At 36.7% G+C, this 20,703-nt stretch overlaps 1 protein-coding gene across 1 annotated transcript in view; it reads right to left on the bottom strand.

Annotated features, from left to right (window-relative positions):
• The window catches only part of NPFFR2 (neuropeptide FF receptor 2), a 48,662-nt gene that overhangs the window by 5,335 nt on the left and 22,624 nt on the right, over window positions 1-20,703 (bottom strand). Inside the window, 1 exon segment of the mRNA XM_045858053.1 lies at window positions 4,626-4,960. Within this exon segment, the coding sequence (XP_045714009.1) occupies window positions 4,626-4,953 (328 nt within the window). The 5' untranslated portion in view covers window positions 4,954-4,960.

Here is a 20,703-nt window from a genome sequence, read left to right as displayed (position 1 = left end):
GCCTTGAGGGTGTTGCCCACATAATGGAATTTATAAGAAGAGGACAAGAGAGAAACATCTTTCTCCATATGCATGTACTGAGGAAAGGCCCTGTGAACAAACAGCAAAAGGGTTGTCCACAAACCAAGCAAAGTACTCTCACCGAGAACCTGACTATGCTGATGGCCTGACTTTGAGTGTTAAACCTCCAGATCACTGAGAAAATAAATGCCTGCTATGTAAGCCTCAACCCCACTCTACTGTATTTTGTTATAGCAGCCTGAGCTGGCTAAGATCTAGTTTTAGAAGAAAGAACACTTTGCATGAACAAAAGTAGTCTATTTGAATTCCTCCTTAAGTGAGCCTCAGTTACCAGAATGTTCATAAATAAATTAGTAAAATTATCATAGCAGTTTGATATTCTAAACACCCATCTGCTGTTAAAAAAGTAACCTATTCTTCTACCAGCAAATATTCTATTTTCCCAAAAGATGAATGCTACATATTTCTCATATTTAAAAAAAATTAACTCAAAAATATTTTGATTTATTTTTTAAAATATAGCTAATCTCCACATATCTAGTTAAAAATATTTCCAGTAACCTAAATAATCCAAACATATCTTCAAAAAAACAAACACTTATCATCCATCCAGGCCATTTTGCAATAGGTGCTTGAATGACTCTACTGAACAAACCAAAAGAGAGCATGTCTTCTCAGCCCTGAAATTTGTTTGTTTGATACAGTATTATTTTTCCACAGAAACCAAGGTGGAAGACACAACTGAATGTAAAGTTGGACAAACAACACAACTGGCTGAATTATGTATAAACGCCATCAGATGCCACTGGCTTTCTCCCAGGTGGGCAGAAGAGTGGAGGTAACTCTCTAAGGAGGTGGCAGCATGGAGGTTTTCGGCTCTGAGTCTCTAGGTGCAGGGGGAGTGGGTGTCTCAATGATGCAGAATTAAATGAAAGTACGCACTCTGCATGCAATACGGCTGGCCCACTCAGTCTAGAATGCAACAGTCAGTCAGCCTTATATACCTATGGCAGTAGATCAGAGAATTTCCTTCTGGGGGAAGTGATCCTCCTAAGAACAGTGACATAAAGATTTTAATCTCTGGATTCCTCAATGAATAGCCCAGACTAATGAAGCTGAGGGTGGACCTAACCTGAAAACCCATGTATGCAGAAGTTCAAGGCAGACTCACAGTGCCTCTTTCCGATGCACAAGCAGCTAAGTAGCAGTGGACATTAAGGAAACATTAAATAAAAAAGAGTCTAAAACAAACTGAAAACAAGAAAGTTAAGAGAAAACAGGTAAATATAAATCAGGTAGATGAAAAATGAAAAGGAAACAAAGTTATTATGAATAACCTCAAAGATGTAACATATATGAAATGTGCAAGAGAGTATAAGAAACATACAGGATACAAAAGTAGCTCAAAGACTTTACAATATGATAACAGAAATGAAGAACTTAACATAAAGTCTGGAAGAAAAAATAAAGGATATCTTTGAAAGCAGAACAGTAAGGAGCAGAAAATGGAAAAAAAAAAGATTAGAAAAGAGGGGAGGGGGGAACTGAAATCTCCAATATTGGGTTAATAGGAGTTAAAGAAAAACAGAAAAGAATTCTACAAGAAAATTCCCCAGAAACAAAGGGTATTCATATTTTGATTGACCTAGTTTGTGTCTATTGCAATACATGAAATTTAAAAAAGACATTCCAAGTCATAATTGCCTGAAATTCAGAGCACTGGGGATAAAGAGAAGCTCGAAGAACTTTCAGGAAGAAAAACCAAATACAAATTATAAGTAAAAGAATCAAGTCAAATGGCATTGGACTTTTCAGCAGTAACATCAGGTTTCTCAGAAATAACAGTAGAGCAATCTCTTCAAATATTTTGAGGAAAAACATGTCCAACCGAGAATATTTTATATAGTTAAGTAGTCACATATGAGGGCAGAATAAAGATATCTGCAGAGCTATAAGATTTCTAACATTTTAATCTCAATTGACCCTTTCTCCAGAAGATAACAGGGAAATAAACCAAGAAAAAAGAGATGGCATCCCAACTGAGATGGCATCCCAACTGAGAGGGGAGAAGAGGTTGTTAGGGTTGCAGTGCAGGGACGTCTCTGAGCTGGTGAGCTCCCTGCTTGGAGAACACTGTGTCTGGATAGAAACAAAACTTCAAGAGCACCCGGGGGGTATCCGCAGGAAAGAAGATGCAATTTACAGTTTACCTTCTCTGTTTGAAAATATGGACAAGAAATCAACACTCCTGGAAGAGAAGCTGAGACTATGTTACCGACAGGTACACACCTACAATGAAACAAATCAAAATATGATGCCTTTTTTAAATCCAGGAAAACAAAAAAAAACTGTTAATAGAGAAATTGCTATAATAGGACTCTATTTGGCTCAGCGGGGGTAAGGTACATGTAATAATAGGAATGTATACTCTGAACATTGATTTAACCAAAAACTATAGTTGCATTGAGAGAACGAGAGGAGGAAAGAGTGTGCATGTGTATCAGCCAGTCTTGCTGTTTTCCCAGCTTCACATTCAATAGTACCTGACGTGCAGTTTCCATGGATTTTTGTTCGATTGTCCCTGTGCTGTCATCACAGTGGAGTCTGCAAAGGAAAACTACCTCTTCTGATAAAAGAGGATTATGAAAAAGAAATTACAGCTCTACAGTTTGAAGATAACACATTGTAATAAAAACATAGTAGTCATTACCAAAAAATAAAGGTAAAAGTTGCTGACTGTGGCTGCCTCCTGGGGATGCAAATCAAAGGTAAGGAAGGGTAATAAATGAAAATACACTTTTATATTCTATTTTGTATATCATTCACTTTAATTTTAAATTTATTTTTTAAATTTGTACAATTTTTAAAATTTTAATTGCTGTTCAAGCAATTTTCTGCCCTTTACCACCATCCTAGCCCACCCCCCCAGCCCTCCCCACCTCCCTCCTGTCTCCACCCACCCTTGTTATTGTCCATGTGTCCTTTATACTAGTTCCTTCAAACCCTTCCCCACTTCCCCTGAAGTTTCCTCCCCTCTTCCCTCTGGTCACTGTCAGTCTGTTCTCTATTTCAGTGTCTTTGGTTATATTTTGCTTGTTTGTTTGTTTTGTTGATTAGGTTTCTGTTAAGGTGAGATCATATGGTATTTTTCTTTTACTGTCTGGCTTATTTCACTTAGCATAATGCTTTCCAGTTCCATCCATGCTGTTGCACAGGGTAGGAGCTCCTTCTTTCTTTCTATTTGGAAATTTTTAAAATAATTTAATTATAAATGTTTACAGAGGGAATGTTGAGAGCATTTCTTCTTCATAAATAGGTTTCCTGAGAACAATAATGATAATGTTTATCAATTCTTTCACTCTTTGTCTAGCATAGTGCTTTGAAATTACACATCCTTGATATTGTTTTTTACTGATAGAGTTCACAAAGACACATGATCTATGCAGTGAGAGAAGAGGCATTCTAAGCTCCCACTCCAAAGAAAAGAAGGAAACAGGTAAATTCTACAGAGGAATCTCGTATTCTTTAGTGAACTTATGTTAATGTTACAAAAAGATGACCCTGAGATGGCTTGTGCTGCTTTACAATTTTGGTGTGTTGCTATCACTTCATTTTTTTCTTACAGACAGGAATGTGAATATCGTGAGTACTGTTCATTAATTAATATAAAACTATTTGTTAAGCAGGTACTATGTACCAAAACTGAGCTGGGAGTTGGAGGCACACGGTTCCTGTACTTTCAGAGTATATCATGTAGTGTAATAGAAGCAGTAACACAGGCCAAGAAACACCCTAGGGTACTACTTAGTCATTACTTATGTCAACATGGAATTTACCACTGATAAAACTTCCACTTTTTGAGAAATCATTGGGACTGCTGCTTCATCTTTCATCCAAAACTACTGGAAATCTGCCCTGACTGGCATAGCTCAGTGGATTGAGTGCAAGCCTGCAAACCAAAGGGTCACCGGTTCGATTCCCAGTGTAGGGCACATGCCTGGGTTGTAGGCCAGGTCCCCAGTAAGGGGCACGTGAGAGGCAACTACACGTTGATGTTTCTCTTCCTCTCTTTCTCCTTCCCTTCCCCTCTCTCTAAAAATTAATAAATAAAATCTTATAAAAAGAAAACTGTTGGAAATCTCCCCAGCTAACCATAAAAGGGTCTAAATATCTATTTATATTTGATTGAATGCATCAGTTGAAAAAAGACTTACCTATTCCTTGAACATTACACCCCATAATATTCTCATAAATATTTCTACCATATTATATGTGCCCTGAACTGTTTTAAGCAAATTCAAGGTCTTCAGTGATATATGTTAGATCTCATTCTTTGGAGACAGTCAGTGAACACTCCAAGGTGAAGGAATTAACATGTACAAATTGACAGTTACAAAATAGTCACAGGGATATAAAGTACAATATAGGGAATATAGCCAATAATATAATAATAACTATGTATGATGTAGGGTGGATACTAGGCTTATTGGGGTATCACCTTGTAAGTTATATAAATGTAATGAATGGATGACCTAGCCATGGCTACAGGGTGATGGGACACACATTTTCTCATATCATCATGCCCTGCACACAACTCAACATACCTGCTATAATGTTGTCCAGAAGCGTAATAGGCATACAGAATATGCCAACTAATAAATCACTTATCGCCAGGTTCAAGATGAAGAGATTAGTGACTGTGTGCATATGTTTATTCCTCATTACAATAAAGCACACCACTGTATTTCCCACCATGCACAGAAAGAATATCAGAAAGTAGGAAATAATGAAGATCGCTGCTACTTGAGCACCATGAAGGTAGTAGTTCACATAGGTAATATTGATATCTGAGTAGAGATAATGTCTGGTGTCATTGACACTTAAAGTATGATGCCAGTTTTCTGAAGAGTTTGAGTCCCATTTCTCATTCATGATGGACCTGAAGAAAAGGCAGAAAAGGGAAAATGTAATTAGAAACCAGTAGAACATAAATTCTATGCCTGAGTTTAAGAGAGACACTTTTACAATGCTATAGCCTTTTGATGGGTCTTATATAATAATCCATAAGTTTTACATGGAATTGAGCTACAAATAGGACATTGGATGCATTCAAATTTTAATCAAGAGCATCTGAAAATTCTACTTTATACTGTAATTAACACTTGTTATTCTATTGTATTTCCTGGATATACTCTATTTCATTTCTTTATCATATCTTCCAACCATTTGCAAAGTTTCATGGGAAACTCTGGAAGAGAAACCTTCCAAAACTTTCCTTCTTCCTGCCTAGAAGTCCCATAACCTTCCTAAACCTACTTGTTCTTTTGAGCCTCACTTACATGTCTCTAGCTTTTCTGACAATTTTGAACAAGATGAGGTGTCTACATTTTCATAACTCCCATTTAAATAACCTTCCTTTGTTTTTCTGTATTCTGCTTTGACTCTGTTAATTGGATATTCTTTCTATAAACTTTTGTGTGCAAACATATCCACCATACTTCAAATTTCTTAAAATAGGTCTAGGCTACTTGTCTTGGTTTCACTGAACATAATTCCATCCCACAGTTTGTATTCAATAAATGTTTTATTTGGAATCTGTGTATCTCAATGTAGACATTTCTCTTTTTTCTTTTTTTTAAAGATTTTATTTATTTATTTTAGAGAGATGGGGAAGAAAGGGAGAAAGAGAGGGAGTTAAACATCAATGTGTGGTTGCCTCTAGCACACCCCATACTGGGAATATGGCCCGCAACCCAGGCATGTGCCCTGATTGGGAATCAAACTGGCGATGCTTTGGTTCACAGGCCTGCGCTCAATCCACTGAGCTACACCAGCCAGGGCTCAATGTAGACATTTCAATCCACCCTGTGTCTCAGAGGTCTCCAACACTCTGAGGTTTAGTGATTTACTGGAAGGAATCAGCATACAGTGCATTCAAAGCTAAATACATATGATAGTGAAAGGTTACAAAGTAAAATCAGTATATAAAATGGCACATGAGGTAAAATCTGCAGGAAACCAGGCACAAGCTTCCAAGAGTTCTCTCTCAGTGAAGTAATACACGACATGCAGAATTCCTCCAGCCATGAGTGATAGCATATGTGAAGTACTATCTACCAGAGAAGCTGATTGGAGACTCAAGGCCCCAGGTGTTTTAGAAAGTGGTCATGTGGGCACCTTCTTCTTAGCATGTATCAAAATTCCAGAGTCCCAGATGGCAAGCAGGTGTGCATGATGAAATATGTTATTTGTACAAACAACTTAGTCATAGTGAACCACTTATCATTTAAAGATACTTTATATTAGTATAGGGGACTGTTTGTAATTTAGTTTCCAGTCTCTAACCAAGGGCCTATCTTGCAGGCAAGCCTTTCTGAAGATAGCACGCTCAGGCTTGCTTGTTAACTCCTTTCTGAATACCTTGAAAATTGTTTGGGCAGAGGGTTCTATGTGCCTGTAAATGGCAATGAATTTGACAGTGGAATTATACAATTGAGCTCCCATATTCTCTTTTTTGGAGTAGTTTCATGGACTTTGGATTGGTGAGAATAACTTCCATGGGTCTCTGCAGGCAGATAACCAGACTCCAGTTTGCAGAAGATTAAGGCATTTGGAGATCTATTTGTCAATTGCATTTTTCAGTCTTTTGTCAAGTAAACATTTATATCATTGTAAGGGAACATAATTATTCTTATAAATATGACACAAAAAATAAGATATGTATCATTTACTCCTGACACTTGATTTTAGATAGTTTTCTTTTTATGTCTTATGTATAGGGAAAAGTAACAATATAACTTACTATTATAAACTAAGTTGAAGACTCTGCTTGATATAAAACATGTTAGAATTGATTATACAGAGAAGGAAGTAAATTTGACTTTAGAAACATTGCACATTCCATTAAATATATTCATCAAATCATATAAAAAGGTTCAAAGAAAAAGGTGTAATTGCAGGCAAACAGTAACTGAGATGACAAAAAGATATCAAAAGACCTTTAAAGAGGCAGGTCATTATGGTTGTACTTTATTGCTTCTTCTCTTTGGATAGTTCAAATGGGTGTTCATTGAGGCAATAAGATTATTCTTTTTAAAATATTAAAGACAATTTAATGAGATAAAGAATAACTTAAAAAATGTGTGGCACAGAAGTCTTAACTGAGGTCAGAGAATGAGCTGGTTGAGGTATTAAAGCAGCTGGCCAGTAATCCATTTCTCCCCCAGCATCAGGAGAATGCCCTCAAGGAGGGAAAAGAAGACAGACAGTGCAGACCTTGTGGACAAAATAGTTGGACCTCAAGGGAGAGTAATGATATTTGCTAGGATGGTGAGCCTTATATGTTTAACAATTTTAATAGGGCATTGCTGTAGTAAATAAATAACAATTTTAATAGGGCATTGTTTGTAGTAAATAAATATAGAATCTATTGATTTATTTTAGTCTATCTCCTACTAATCTTTTACTTTATATTGTTACCTAAAAGTTCTGGAGATAAAAATATTATTTTCAAGATGATAACACATTCTATTGGGGTGAGAGCTATTTCACTTAGAAAGTACTTTGAGCCCTGGTTGGTGTGGCTCAGTGGACTGAATGCTGGCTTATGAACCAAAAGGTCACCAGTTCAATTCCCGGTCAGGGCATATGCCTGGGTTGTGGGCCAGGTACACAATAAAGGGCACACAAGAGACAACCACACATTAATGTTTTTTTCTCCCCCTCCCTTCCCCTCTCTAAAAGTAAATAAATAAAATCTTAAAAAAAAAGTACTCTGAGAAGTTCTCTTTAACAGAGAAGGAAACTACCGTCATACAACCTTACACTCTAGGACTCAACAACAGTGAGCAGAATAACCAAACAGTGAGTCCTTGATTATCTTTAAATTCTTTATTGCCTTAAGTACCTTATTACCTTTGAGTATTTTAATATCAACTCTATACTGGGTGATATTCTAATTGCTTCTTATGTGTCAACCCATGTAATCTTGCCAGTATGTGGTAACTACTAATACTATCCCAATTTAATATATAGAGAAACTAAGACAAGATGATGTTTTGTAGCCTGTCCCCAAACTCCAGAGTTAAAAATTGGAAGAATTGGGAAACATACAGGAAGGATTTCCTAAGAGTGTGAAGGTCAGTAACATAGAGGATGGGCAACTTGACAGTTGGAAACTGACTGGGATGAAATTCCATGACATGGATACAGCCAAAGAACTTCTAGAATCCATTACATCTAATATGTAATTTAATTTTATCTTTTTAATAAAAAATATTTTTAATTTTTTCAGTTATAGTTGACATACAATATATTATTAGTTTCAGGTGGACAAGATAATGATTAGACATTTATAGAGCTAATAAAGTGATCACCACATTAAGTCTAGTACCCATCTGACACTATAATAGCTATTACAATATTACTGTGTCCCTTATGCTGTACTTTATATCCCTATGACTATTTCATAATTGCCAATTTGAACTTGTTAGTCTCTTCCCCATTAAAAAAATCTATTGTTCAGTTACAGTTGTCCCCATTTTTCCCCTGCATTACTCTCTCCTGCCCTACCCACCCCCACCTCCCACATTCATTCCTCACCTGCATGTCTTTTGTTCATGTCTTACTCAAAAATACTCCCTACCTATAACCTCAAACTGTCAGCAAGTATCTATTAAACCTAACTGCCTTTGTGGGAGATAATTTTCAAATATCAAGGGAAATGGTATAATGCTTGGGTCAGTGTGGGCCAGAGAGAAAAGAGCAGCTGTAAAGGATAAGACTGGGGCAGGACCGTGTCACATGTACGCACAGAATGCTTGGAGATACTGTGCTGCGGGGGGGCGGGGGGGGGGGGGAAGAATGCTGGATTTTCCTAAGCATGGGACAGAGATACTTTTATTTCTATATAACAGCTACATCAAAAAAGCATGATTTTCAGGATGCAACATAAAAGCAACTATATTTGTATCCTGGTGACCCTTTATTTTTTGAGGCTAAATACTTTCTGCCCCTGAGTGAAATTTAGAAGAAGTCTTATTACTTCTTTAACCATTTTCTGATGATAAAAAACAGTATAGTAGTTAATATGTCCAGTCCAGAATAATAAACAAAATGTTAAGTCTTCACCAAGAATGCCATTTTGGCTTCTGGCTTCTTTTCTTTTTTCTGACTGGCTCATGCTCTTTGATAGCCCTACCCCTACCTTGTCAATCTCAGTTCCCATCCTTGCCAGATTTGTGGGTGGGCTAGGTTAGGGAGGTGGAAAGGGGAAGAAAATTCCTACTTTTCTTTGTAGGTGTTCCTTGAACTAGGCAGAGTTTTGAAGGTGACCCTTAATTTTTGTGGACACCTTCCTAGGCGTTTCAGACAGTAAACTATGGCTGTGCAATAGTCTATACTTCTGATCTACACTTCTCTTCAAGCGAGGAGATTCCTCTCTGGCTGCTGCTGGCTCTGTCTTCAGCCTTGAGAAATCCTAGAGTTTCACCTGCTGTAGAGCATCAGTATTAACCCTTGTTCAGTTGGGTCAATCACGCTGGCCCACACTCACACTCAAGCATCTTTTGTCCTAAAAGACTCTAGGACTGTGAGTTGGCCAATGCCACCAACTCTGCCACTCCACTATCAGAGGAACATACCAGCCAGCCAGGTCCTTGTGCTTTAGATGTCTCAAGTGTGAGCCTACTGTGTTCTCCAAAATATTATGTGCATACGAGTATATTAAACTCTCTGTATATCTCCTTTACTCCTTTTTTAAGCATGAATGGAGGGGTAGGCACTCCCTTTCTTCCATCTTGCAAGTGAGTGAGTGACTCAGCACACACCAAGAAACGTCCCTCTCCATCCTCTTCTAACTTCTGATTCTGGGCCTCTTTAATCTCTTCAGACTGAGGATAACTATTCCTGAATACCATCCTTTACCGGTCAGGATGGCAGTCCCACATAAATGTCTTAGGGTTTTTGCTGAAACCAAAACCAGAATAGTTTGAATGTACAATAACATTCTGATATGTAATTGTCAAAAGGATAAACCCCAAAGGCCTGAGGATCTGGGATATCCTAGCAAGTGACATTCATTTTACTCAAAAGTTTCAAAATTGGAATTGTATTTTTAAAAAGTTTACATTTTTCTTGTCATTTAAGAATGCTCTGCATTTGTTCCTATCAAGAAATACTCTTTCCAAGAATGATTTTTCATTGTTGACTATTGATCTGTTACAAGATGTACTACAATGTATTTAAGCTATCACCTTGTGTTGAACAATTAGAACATTTTCAACTTTTCTGTTATCAAAGTATTAGTTTGATATTTACCTTTGATTCTATTTGTTTAAATTTTCTAGAATGCCCAAAGGATGAATATTAAGAAATCAGAAGGTATGATCATTTTTCTCTTCTTAACAGATATTATTTTCTACTAGAAAGTTGGTCTTAATTTACATTTATTCCATTGGTGCATACAGCACTTATTCTTTCTGTCTTGTCAATTCTAGGCACTAAAATTCCCACCACTCATTTTTTTTAAATCTTCACCAATTTACTTTTTAACACAGTTAATTTATTTAAATGTACATTTCTTTAAATATTATGAAATTGAATGTTAGTGCCAGATTTTTGGAGTGCACATTCATTGCGCTTCTAGATGTTAATTAACACTTCACTCTATTTGTAATCAGGAAACCTACAGTCTAAAAAAGCAAGATACATATGGAATCAAGCACATGCAGCATAGGTGCTAGAGAAAAATTCAAGGTGTGGATAATTGAAGAAATTATCAGCCCTTTCTGATAGACCAGAAACTGCTTCCAAGAAGATAAGTAGTTTGAGTCTAATTTTAAGAATATAGTGGAGCTCATTAAGTGACATCACAGACCAAAAAGTGAAAGATTTGAAAAAAAATTGCTCACTTGAGGATTAAGTATTATTCACCATCTTCTAAAGCTAAAAGTCCATAACATACCCGTCTGGGGTATTTTGGTCTTTTCCAGATCTAAGCTTTATCATCTTGTGCTCAGGTATGGTTTATGTGTGTGATTTTTCTTCAGATGTAACAGTGCTGTTTAAATATAAAATGTCAAAGAACAATTTCAGTTTAAGAAACCAGAAGCAAGATGAAAAAGAAGAAAAGCTTCCAACACTTAAAAAAGCTACAGTGAAGCCTTTATTATAAAGTCGATATTTTAAGTTCAGGCTTTACTAGAAAAATGAGGAAGTTAACTGAAGATGACGGAATAGCTACATAAGTAAAAAGGGACATTTGAAAGCCTTAGAGTGAAGGGAGAGAGAGGAAACTATAAAAACACTGATATATTTATAAAAGGATAAGAAGTTGGAAAAATTTCAGGTAGAAAACATCTACCTGAAATTTACATCACAAAGATATAAATATATTATAGCCATAAAAACAACATTCAATGATTCAAGTATTGACACTGAATTATTAAATTTAAACATAAGCTTTCTTGCCCTGGCCAAGTAGCTCAGCTGGTTAGAGTGCCATCCCAAGATGCCAAGGTTGGGAGTTCAATCCCTGGTCAGGACCCATGTAAGAATCAACCAATTAGTGCAGAAATAGGTGGGGCAGCAAATTGATGTTTTGTTCTCTCTCTAAAAATGAAAAAAAAAAGAGGAAACAAATGTAAGCTTTCTCTATGTAAGAAGAAAGGATTAAATAATAAATTTATAAATGTTAAAAGGTAAATAAGTAATCCTTTAAAAATATTAATGATGTTTAGGTAAAATTTCAATTATTTGGAAAATGGATATGAAGATTATCTTCTATGATACATTATAAAATGAGCATATGTTATTACTATTTACAGTATTATTTTTATGATCTAAGTTTTTTATATAACAGCCTAAATAATTTAACAATATGATTTACTATATCAAAAATCCTTTTACATTATATAAAAATACATTTTTCCAATACAGGAATATACCAGTGAGTCAACAGAAACCTGCATGTAATATGTGCAGAAGTGATGCTAAATTAGTTCTTGCAGAATTGAGACACTGAGATAATAAAATAAAAATAGGATGTTATAGAAATAAAGAGTTAAATAAACATGCAATTAGGTTTACAAATAAAGCAGGCAGTCCCAGAAATCCACATACCAACTATTTAACTGACTTACAAACAAAAGAAAAGGTGTGACTTATTTTTACCTATATTTCTAAGATAAGCCCTTATGTTAATGTCTACTTTAAAGGGCTGGAGCCCTGGACCAGGCACTGTGGTACACCCATTTCTCTGGTGGACTTTGAGGGGTGTTAAAAACAAGAAAACAGGTCCCAAATGAGTTGCTCACGCTAAGCCCCACATCACCAAACTGAGACGTCACTTCATTCCAGTTCCAGCTCTCCCAGAAATGTAATCTTAAACCACTCAATCAAGAATTGTCTGATCAGCACTAATTAAGCAAAAGCCTTAAAAGCCCCTGTTATCCCCTAAAAAAAATATAACCATGCCATAACCAATCCATCTTTTGCCTAGTACAACTTTCTTGTTCCTGGCTGCCTTCTGCCTAGAAATGTCTCTTGTTGTGGATAGCTCTTTGGAATGCCTTCGATTCAGAAATTGTTGAATAAACCTAGTAAGATCTTTAAAATGTATTCACCTGAATGGTGTTTTTTAACAGGAGGTAAAATGATGAAACAGGGCATCCGGTCCCTTTGTGTCCCAGACTCTGGATCTCACTAAATTCTCTATTCCCTTTGCTTTCTTGGCCTCTCCCTGTTCATTTTTCTTAGGATCCTTCTGTTAAGCTGTTCGGTTAGAGATGATGTCAGGGAACTGCAGCAAATCCAGGAGTGAAAACAACCGTAACTGAACTTCAGAAACCATTTTGCTTAGAGTCTCTCTGCCATGCCGACCGTGAAGAGATGTTTTCCTCAGGGGGGATTCATTTTCTTTAACCTCAACTGGCAGGAACTGCTCTTCCCCTCCCATTCAATCCCTCCACTTTCCTCTCTTCCTCCAGTCTAACCACTTCCAGAATGCAAACAAATGAACTTTTACCCTCAGCCTAGGGAAAATTCTCATATTCTTATTAATTTATTATTCAGAAATTAATCTATTTTCTCTGAATCTTCTTCTAGATCCTTTCGAGGGGCCTTCACTCATCACAACTGAAAAAGGGTCTATAAACAGGAGAATCATTTACTAATGCTTAAATTCTAGTTACTAAAATAACTAGCAAAATTTCAGGTTTGGGTAAACTTTCCCTCGATTACATTTTTAGCCCAGTTGGTCTGCCCCTGCAATAATCTCTGTAAGTGGAAGGCAGTGAAAATCATATTATCTGTTTTCCAGGGGAAATAAGGGTAATGAAAATTTTTTTGTATGTCATTTTTTTTTCAATTTTATTCCCAGTGCATCAGCAACAGTGGCAAACAGCAAAGCTTTTGGTGAAAGCAATTCACAGAATCTCTGGTGAGTCTCAAAGCATACTTCTAGCAAGCTGCTGTGTGGACCATAACTCAGATTTTTCAGTGCTCAGAGGTGAGTGTTTAGAATTGAACTTATACAAGCTGTCATATACCTTCAGAGCACAATCTCCACATCTAAATACTCACGTGCATCATGAAATAGGATGAAATAGGGTTTCAACTCCATTGGGTATTTCTGATGAAGTCTAACACTCCTAATGCTAATTTTTTAAAATTACTGTTTTCTTTTTTCTCCAAACTTTTTGAAGAATATTTGTAAGGAAATTACAGATTTGCAAAAATATTTACTATTTTTTGTCATTAAATGTCCATGTCAAAATTTATCAGCAGTTTAGTCATCTAAAACATCTATATTCTGAGGGTAATGTGAAGTCCAGCATAGGAAATATAGTCACTAATAAAGTAATAACTATGTATGGTTCCAGGTGGGCACTAGATTTATCAAGAGAATCACTTCGTAAGTTATGTAAATGTCTAACCACTCAGCTGTACACCTGAATGACTATAACACTGTCAACTATAATTGAAAAATAAAAAATAAAAATAAATTTTAAAATAAGAGATATATCTTAGTGTTTCCATAGGATGCATAACTCTTTCTTAAGCCTTGTGTCATCTTCTACTGTTTATTTTCAACTCAATATCCAACAACAAGCATTTCACTACTTATTCTGCATTAGCAATAACTGTTAATACTCTTCCAAAATATCTTTCCTTAAGGGGATCCACTTTAGAAGAATAGCATACAATGTGAGTAATTTGATTTTAAAGTATTTTGAATACTAAATATAACTAACAAATGCAACCCATCAATTATATTTTTCCCTGCTAACCATTTAAAATTATTCAAATACATAGACATAAGGTTATTTTTTTATAGTAAGTAAGAAAATTGGGGAAAAATGTAGATTACTTCTCTGTACCTAAATTTCCAGAACATCCTTAAGACTTTGTTTTTAAATATCACTTTATCAATTTACATGCTAAGAAGACTAAATAGAACATTATAGGGCAAAAATAGCTTGAAATAATGCAGCCTGCCTAGAGTTAGACAGAAAATACAGAGTTGTTGATGGCATCTGTGATTTGAACCATCAGAGCACTAATTACTTCTATTAGAAGACTTTGAGGGCTTCAAAAAGCTGAAACCATTTCCACACTGCAAAAGAAAAGGCATCTCACTAAGCATTAAGTTCTCCAGGTCCATCCATACTGTTCCAAAGGGTAAATGGACACAAACAACAGTGTGGTGACTGCTGGGAAGATGGGGATATAAGGAAACTAAATGGTAATGGAAAAAAATACAACAAAAATGAAAAATAAATAAAAGGGACAAAAATACCCAAAAGCAGTCCAAATTTTGGGGTTCTGTCTGAGCTAGTTCATGGAGTATTTTTTAAAATTACTTTTAAACCCATCAGAGAGCAGTGATGTGTATTTAATCACTGAGCAAGGAACAGGGAATACCAAGGAAAAGGTATTTATTTTACACTCACTATGTGCTTGATGCTCAGTAATCTTGTCTGCATCATTTCATACAGAGAATGCTCACAATGACCACGTGAGGACACACTGATAACCCGCAGCCATTGCCGAGCACCTTCAGAGAATGCAGCATGCAAGTCAGACACAGCCTCCGCTCTCTCCCAGTTTATGAAAAGAGGAAATCCACCTTTCCACCCCATTCTTTCCTGTATTAGATTTCTCCTTGTTGTGATACTTTCAGGAATTACCGAGAGGTCATTTGATTTTTATCCATTACTATTATCTTAATCTTAGTTTTCTCTACTAAGAAGTCATGTGCTGCAGAATGGAATGAAAGTCAGTGTAGGAGGGTTCATAGGCTTTTAAGAAAATTAGATAACAGTGAACATTTCCTTATATCTAAATTGTATCATGGAACTGATTCATTGAAGCTGACATAATTCAGTTGCTCTCCTTAATTAGTAATTACATAAATAAAAAGTAGAAAAATAAAATAGTAGAACATCATTTGCACAGATAATTATGCAGAGAGACCTCTAAAATTAAAAGGCATGCTTTATGTTATGATAGTCTCAGCATGGAATATACATAGTTGAACAAGAGAAGAAAATAGATTAAGGCATGCAAGGAAAGGGAGGAGAGTCTTTTTTTTTTTAATGCTGGGGAAAAAATCCTGTTCTTGAATCTTGAAATACAACATATTAAAAATCAGAAATCACAGTTATAAACCTTTTTCCCCAATAGACTTTCTTTCCCTCCTCTTTCAGAGCTGAATATTATTTAGATTTTATGGAAGTTTCAGATAGCAATGACACAGAAAAGAAAGTTGGGAGCAAATACTGTGTTTAGCTGAAAGCCACCTCATGTCAGCTGCAATAACTGGAAAAAATGATGTGGTTACAGAATGTGGAAAATAGTGTTAACACTGTTGGTGTTTCTTTTTTTGTCCTGCAGATTTATAATTGTACTCTTAGAAGACGCACTGCCATTAGATAATGGCTCCCATTTCTTAGCACATTGCACAATATTCTCAATCAATAGTTCTTGAATAAAGTAGTGAATGATTGTCATTTTTGAATTCCACCTAAAGCAGAGCCAAGACAAGGTGATTTATTTGGGAGGCAATTCCAGGAAGTAAGAGTGAATGAGCAGGGCAAACAAGAAAGTGAAAGAAGAAAAAACAACAAAGATGAGTCCTAGAGCTGGTTACCACTGTGAGCAAAGGAGGTTCTTCAGGGAAATGTGTGGGAAGCTTTATGGATGGTCAAGACGTTTGGTAAACACCTGCTGACTCCAGATCCTTGTTACTTGGGTGTTGCCCACTAGGGCATTAATTGTCCCACAATTCAGGTCAAGAGACCTGCTGCTTCCAAGAAAATAATGAAGCAGAGACTCCAGAGAGTGGGCTGTAGACTTTTGAGATGGGAAGCTGGTGTTATGCATAGGAACTCCCTCCTCAGCTGCTGCTGAAATCAGAGGGCTGACAGAATGAGTGGCTCACCAATAACATCAGCTGCAAAGATGAAGCTGAACCATTGTTTAAAATATCATTATTTAAAATAACAAAATTTAGGTTAGTGACAACCAGCTTGTCTTAATGCCCATGTAACTTTTGATCTATTCATTATACTGCTCAAGTTCTTCAAAAAGTATCTGAACTTCTAAGTTCCTGAGTCATTCTCAATTGAATGCTTCATATATTTCCAGTGCCATCACCTTCTGAATTTCTACATGTCTAACATTATCCTCAACCGTACTGAACTATTACATCTGCAGTTTCCAGATGCAACATGCTGTTTTCTACTTTTATGTGGAATTGAGAAGAGAAAGCAAAAATAAAATCAAGTAAAGCCATATAAACCGCAGGAAGAGAAAAGAATGAATTTTATTAAATAGAAATAACTTAGGCTGGTGAAGACATGATCCAATTTGCACTAAAAATATTTTTCTGGTTGTTACATGTAGAATGCATTGGGCAGAGGAAGGGGTCCAGAGTAAATGCAAGAAAGTCAGTTAGGAAGTGATTCCAGTAGTTCACTTGGAAGATGCTGATAGCTTAGATCAGGTGACAGCAGTGCACATACAGAAAGAGGGCCAGACTGGTGATCTTTGTCTGCCCATGAACTGGATGTGAGTTGGACAGAAAGGGAGAGAGGAAGTAAACAGACTCTGGTGTTAGGCTTGACAACTGAATGGGATGTAACATATTTTTAAATAAGGAAGCCTGTACTGTTTTGAATATATCGTATATCTGTATCTATATCTATATCTATATCTATATCTATATCTATCTATATCATCTATGTTTATATCTATAGCTAATGATTTTCAGAAGGCCAAATACAGATATAAAGTACTTGGCTATATGTTTTGGAAATTCAGAGGAGCGATAAAGGCTAATGAGATCAATCTGAGAATTATTAGCATATGGATGGTATTTTAAGCTATGGAATCAGATAAAATTATGTGTGGAAAGAGGGTACTCATACCTCTTAGAATGGCTACTATCAACAAGACAAGTAATAACAAGTGCTGGAGAGCTTGTGGAGAAAAAGGAACCTTCATTCTCTGTTGGTGTGAATGTAAACTTGTACAGCCACCATGGAAAACAGTATAGAGGTACCCCCTAAAAAATTAAGAATGAAACTACCATATGACTCAGCAACCATTCATCTAGGAATCTACCCCCCAAATTTGGAAACATTTATTCTAAAAAATATACGAACTTCTATGTTCACTGCAGCACTATTCACAGTGGACATAGACATGGGAACAATTTGATAAGGAAGATGTGGTACATATATACAATGAAATACTCCTCAGCCATAAGAAAAAATGAAATAATTGCCATTTGTGATAACATGGATGAACTGTGACAATATCATGCTAAGCAAAGTAAGTCAGACAGAAAAAGTCAAGGATGATGATTTCACTCATATGTGGTATATAAAACTGAAAGCAACAAATGAACAAACAAGAAAAATGAAAACAGATAGACAAAGACAACAGTATGGTGCTTACCAGAGGGAAGGGGGATGGAGGAAAAGCGAAGGGTAAAGGGGGTCAAATATATGGTAATGAAAGAAGGTTTGACTTCGGGTGGTGGACACACACTGCAGTATACTGATGATGTGTCATACAATTGTACAATTGACATCTCGGTAATTTTATTAACCAATGTCATGCCAATACATTTATTTTTTTTTAAAAGGGAGAAAGGTCTAGAGTCAAGCTCAAAATTCTCCAATATTTAGAGTTCAGGCACAAGAGGTCAAACCAGAAAAGGAGAGTGGGAAGGGACAGTTAGTGAGGTAACAAAACAACCAAGACAATGTGATGTTACTGGAATCAAAACAGAAAAGTATTTCATAAAGGAAGTTGTCAGTTATGTTAAATACTCAAATGATGCTGAGACACTGAGTGAAATGAGGAACCGAGTGGTCATTGGATTCGGCAACACAGATATTCCGAATGAACCAGACAGATTATCTTCACTAGAGAGGGTAGGAGGAAAGCCTGACAGAGATTAATTTGGAGGGAAGACTCCACCTGTCCTCTTATTAGATGGACCACTTCCCATCATTTGGCTGAGCTTCTCCTATTCCTTGAAGGAAGCTGTCTTGGAAAAAGTTTTTTCTAAACCAAGGCCATGCTGAGTCTCTACATCAGTTTCTATATATGTTCCCTGGGAGATATGCATTCTATTGGCCAGGCACTTACTTTATAAACACAGTCATCTGTTGGCTACCATAGGCAGCATCTGCCAGCTTCTCGCCCATGAAGGCTGAGTCGGTTACAAGTTGTTAGCTTCAAACTCATGGTTGTCTTCTTAAATCCACCTGCATCCCATGCCAATTCCTATCTTGGCTTGATGTTAGCAGGCACACCCCCCTCTTCTGCTGATAAAGTGGACTTCTCGTATGTGTATGCAGCAGTGGAACAGGCAAACCATGGGCAAGGAAAAAGGCCACAGCCCGTCACCACTTTTCTTCAACAAAATTGCCCCTCCAACTGTTCACTGCATTCTTATCATCTCAATTTTTCAGAGGTGGATCATGAAAGGTCAACTAAGAATTACTAAATTAATGATTAGCTACCTGCTTTCTATGTCCTGGTTAGGTGGTATACCACGAAGAGTTCAGTCAGGAAGGAATAGCCGTATGGAACATGGTATCTATTACAGGAATTATACTTTAAACTAGATGTCAACAAACCTTTTCTGTAAAGAACTACATAAATGTTTTTGACTTTGTAAACCATAAGTTCTCTGTCGCAACTGCTCAACTCTGCTGTATAGCACAGAACGCTCGGAAACAGTACATAAACAAATAGGTATAGTGTGTTCCAACAGAAATTTTTAAGAAATCAGGCAGCGGGGCTGCTAGGGGAGTGAACTCGCAAAGGGCAGTGTTGCAAGGCCACAGAAAAAGTCACTCTTCAGTAATCCTGAAGCACTGGTTCAGGGGACACCTTGGAGTTGGAGTAACGTGTGGGGAGCTGGGCAAGTTCAGTGTCCTCACAGAGACTGTGTAAAGGGAATGGCAGGCAGGTCTATGGGAAGTGGAGGGTGGTGTGGAGCAGAAAGGAGTGAGGAGAAGCCGAGCCCCTCCTTATCTCTTTGTCACTACCTCTAAGTCCTTCAAAGGGTAGTGGCTACTGCTTCCCTTTACCCTCAACAGTTATATGAGATTTCCTCTTATCCAACTATTCAGGTTAAGGATATAGAGAACAGTTTAACAAAGTTGTCACTTCAATAAGTTGGCATGTTGTATCTTTGGGCCACAGATGAACATGAGGCAGAAAGAGTCTTATTTTACCATAATGTAACTGTGGGAAAAGAAAATTTCCCTGGATTTCTCAGTGCCTCAGGTTCCTGAAATATAGCAATGTATGCACTATAAATACAGAGAAAGTTTGTTTTTACTTTCCCTGGAAACATTTAAATTAGATCTGTACTCATTTGTTTCCCTGATAACAAGGTAAACTGCTGTCATCCAAAAAACTAATAAACTTTCTAGTATCTTCCCCAGGGCCAAATGGTTACATCCTGCAATGGGCATTTAGGTTAACTCCAAAAGTGAGAGAATATCCCAGAGATTTACAGCAAGGCTTTGGTGCTATCTTCCTATGTGTTAATATTTCAAAAGAGATAAATCCCAGATCCTTGGAGATATCTCTGGTTTGCAAAAGCTGCGCATGCTGAACTTACTTGGCTTCTGAAGAAAATGGTTATACATCAGAGAGCTAGAGTACAATTTCTTTCCACTGCCTCTCAAGGACACTCTCAGAAAAAGAGGGGGGATTGGTTTCTTTTTCTCTTCACAAACACACAACAAAAAACTTGTCAGTTGAGTAGGTGACATTTTCCATCTGACTCATAGCCTGCTGACCTGTGGGTTGGGCACTTCATGGAGGGCATGGAGCACCACTGATGCCATGTTAATTTGGCTATCGCCTTTCTGTGACATAAATAAAGCTCTTTTCCTGGACCCAGCCACTTCACCTGTGTGTTTGAAGTACCCACCTATCTATCTATGTAGAAACATATATTTGCACAAATGTGGTAATATTTCAGATCACCTACAGTCTCTGATTTCACAGTAATACATCATTTCATCAAGTGTAACAGAGCATAAATTATAAGATGCAACTTCATTTTATATACTGCCAACAAAAAGGTTGACAAACACTCAATAGTTTTTCTTATGATTTTATTATGAATGTATCAATGGGGTGTCCTTA

The sequence above is a fragment of the Phyllostomus hastatus genome, unplaced genomic scaffold (assembly GCF_019186645.2).
Source record: "Phyllostomus hastatus isolate PE091 unplaced genomic scaffold, TTU_PhHast_1.1 phas_scaffold_1674, whole genome shotgun sequence".
Taxonomy (NCBI): domain Eukaryota; kingdom Metazoa; phylum Chordata; class Mammalia; order Chiroptera; family Phyllostomidae; genus Phyllostomus; species Phyllostomus hastatus.
Note: the sequence above shows the minus strand (reverse complement) of the source record. Positions and strands in the feature narration are given on the sequence as shown.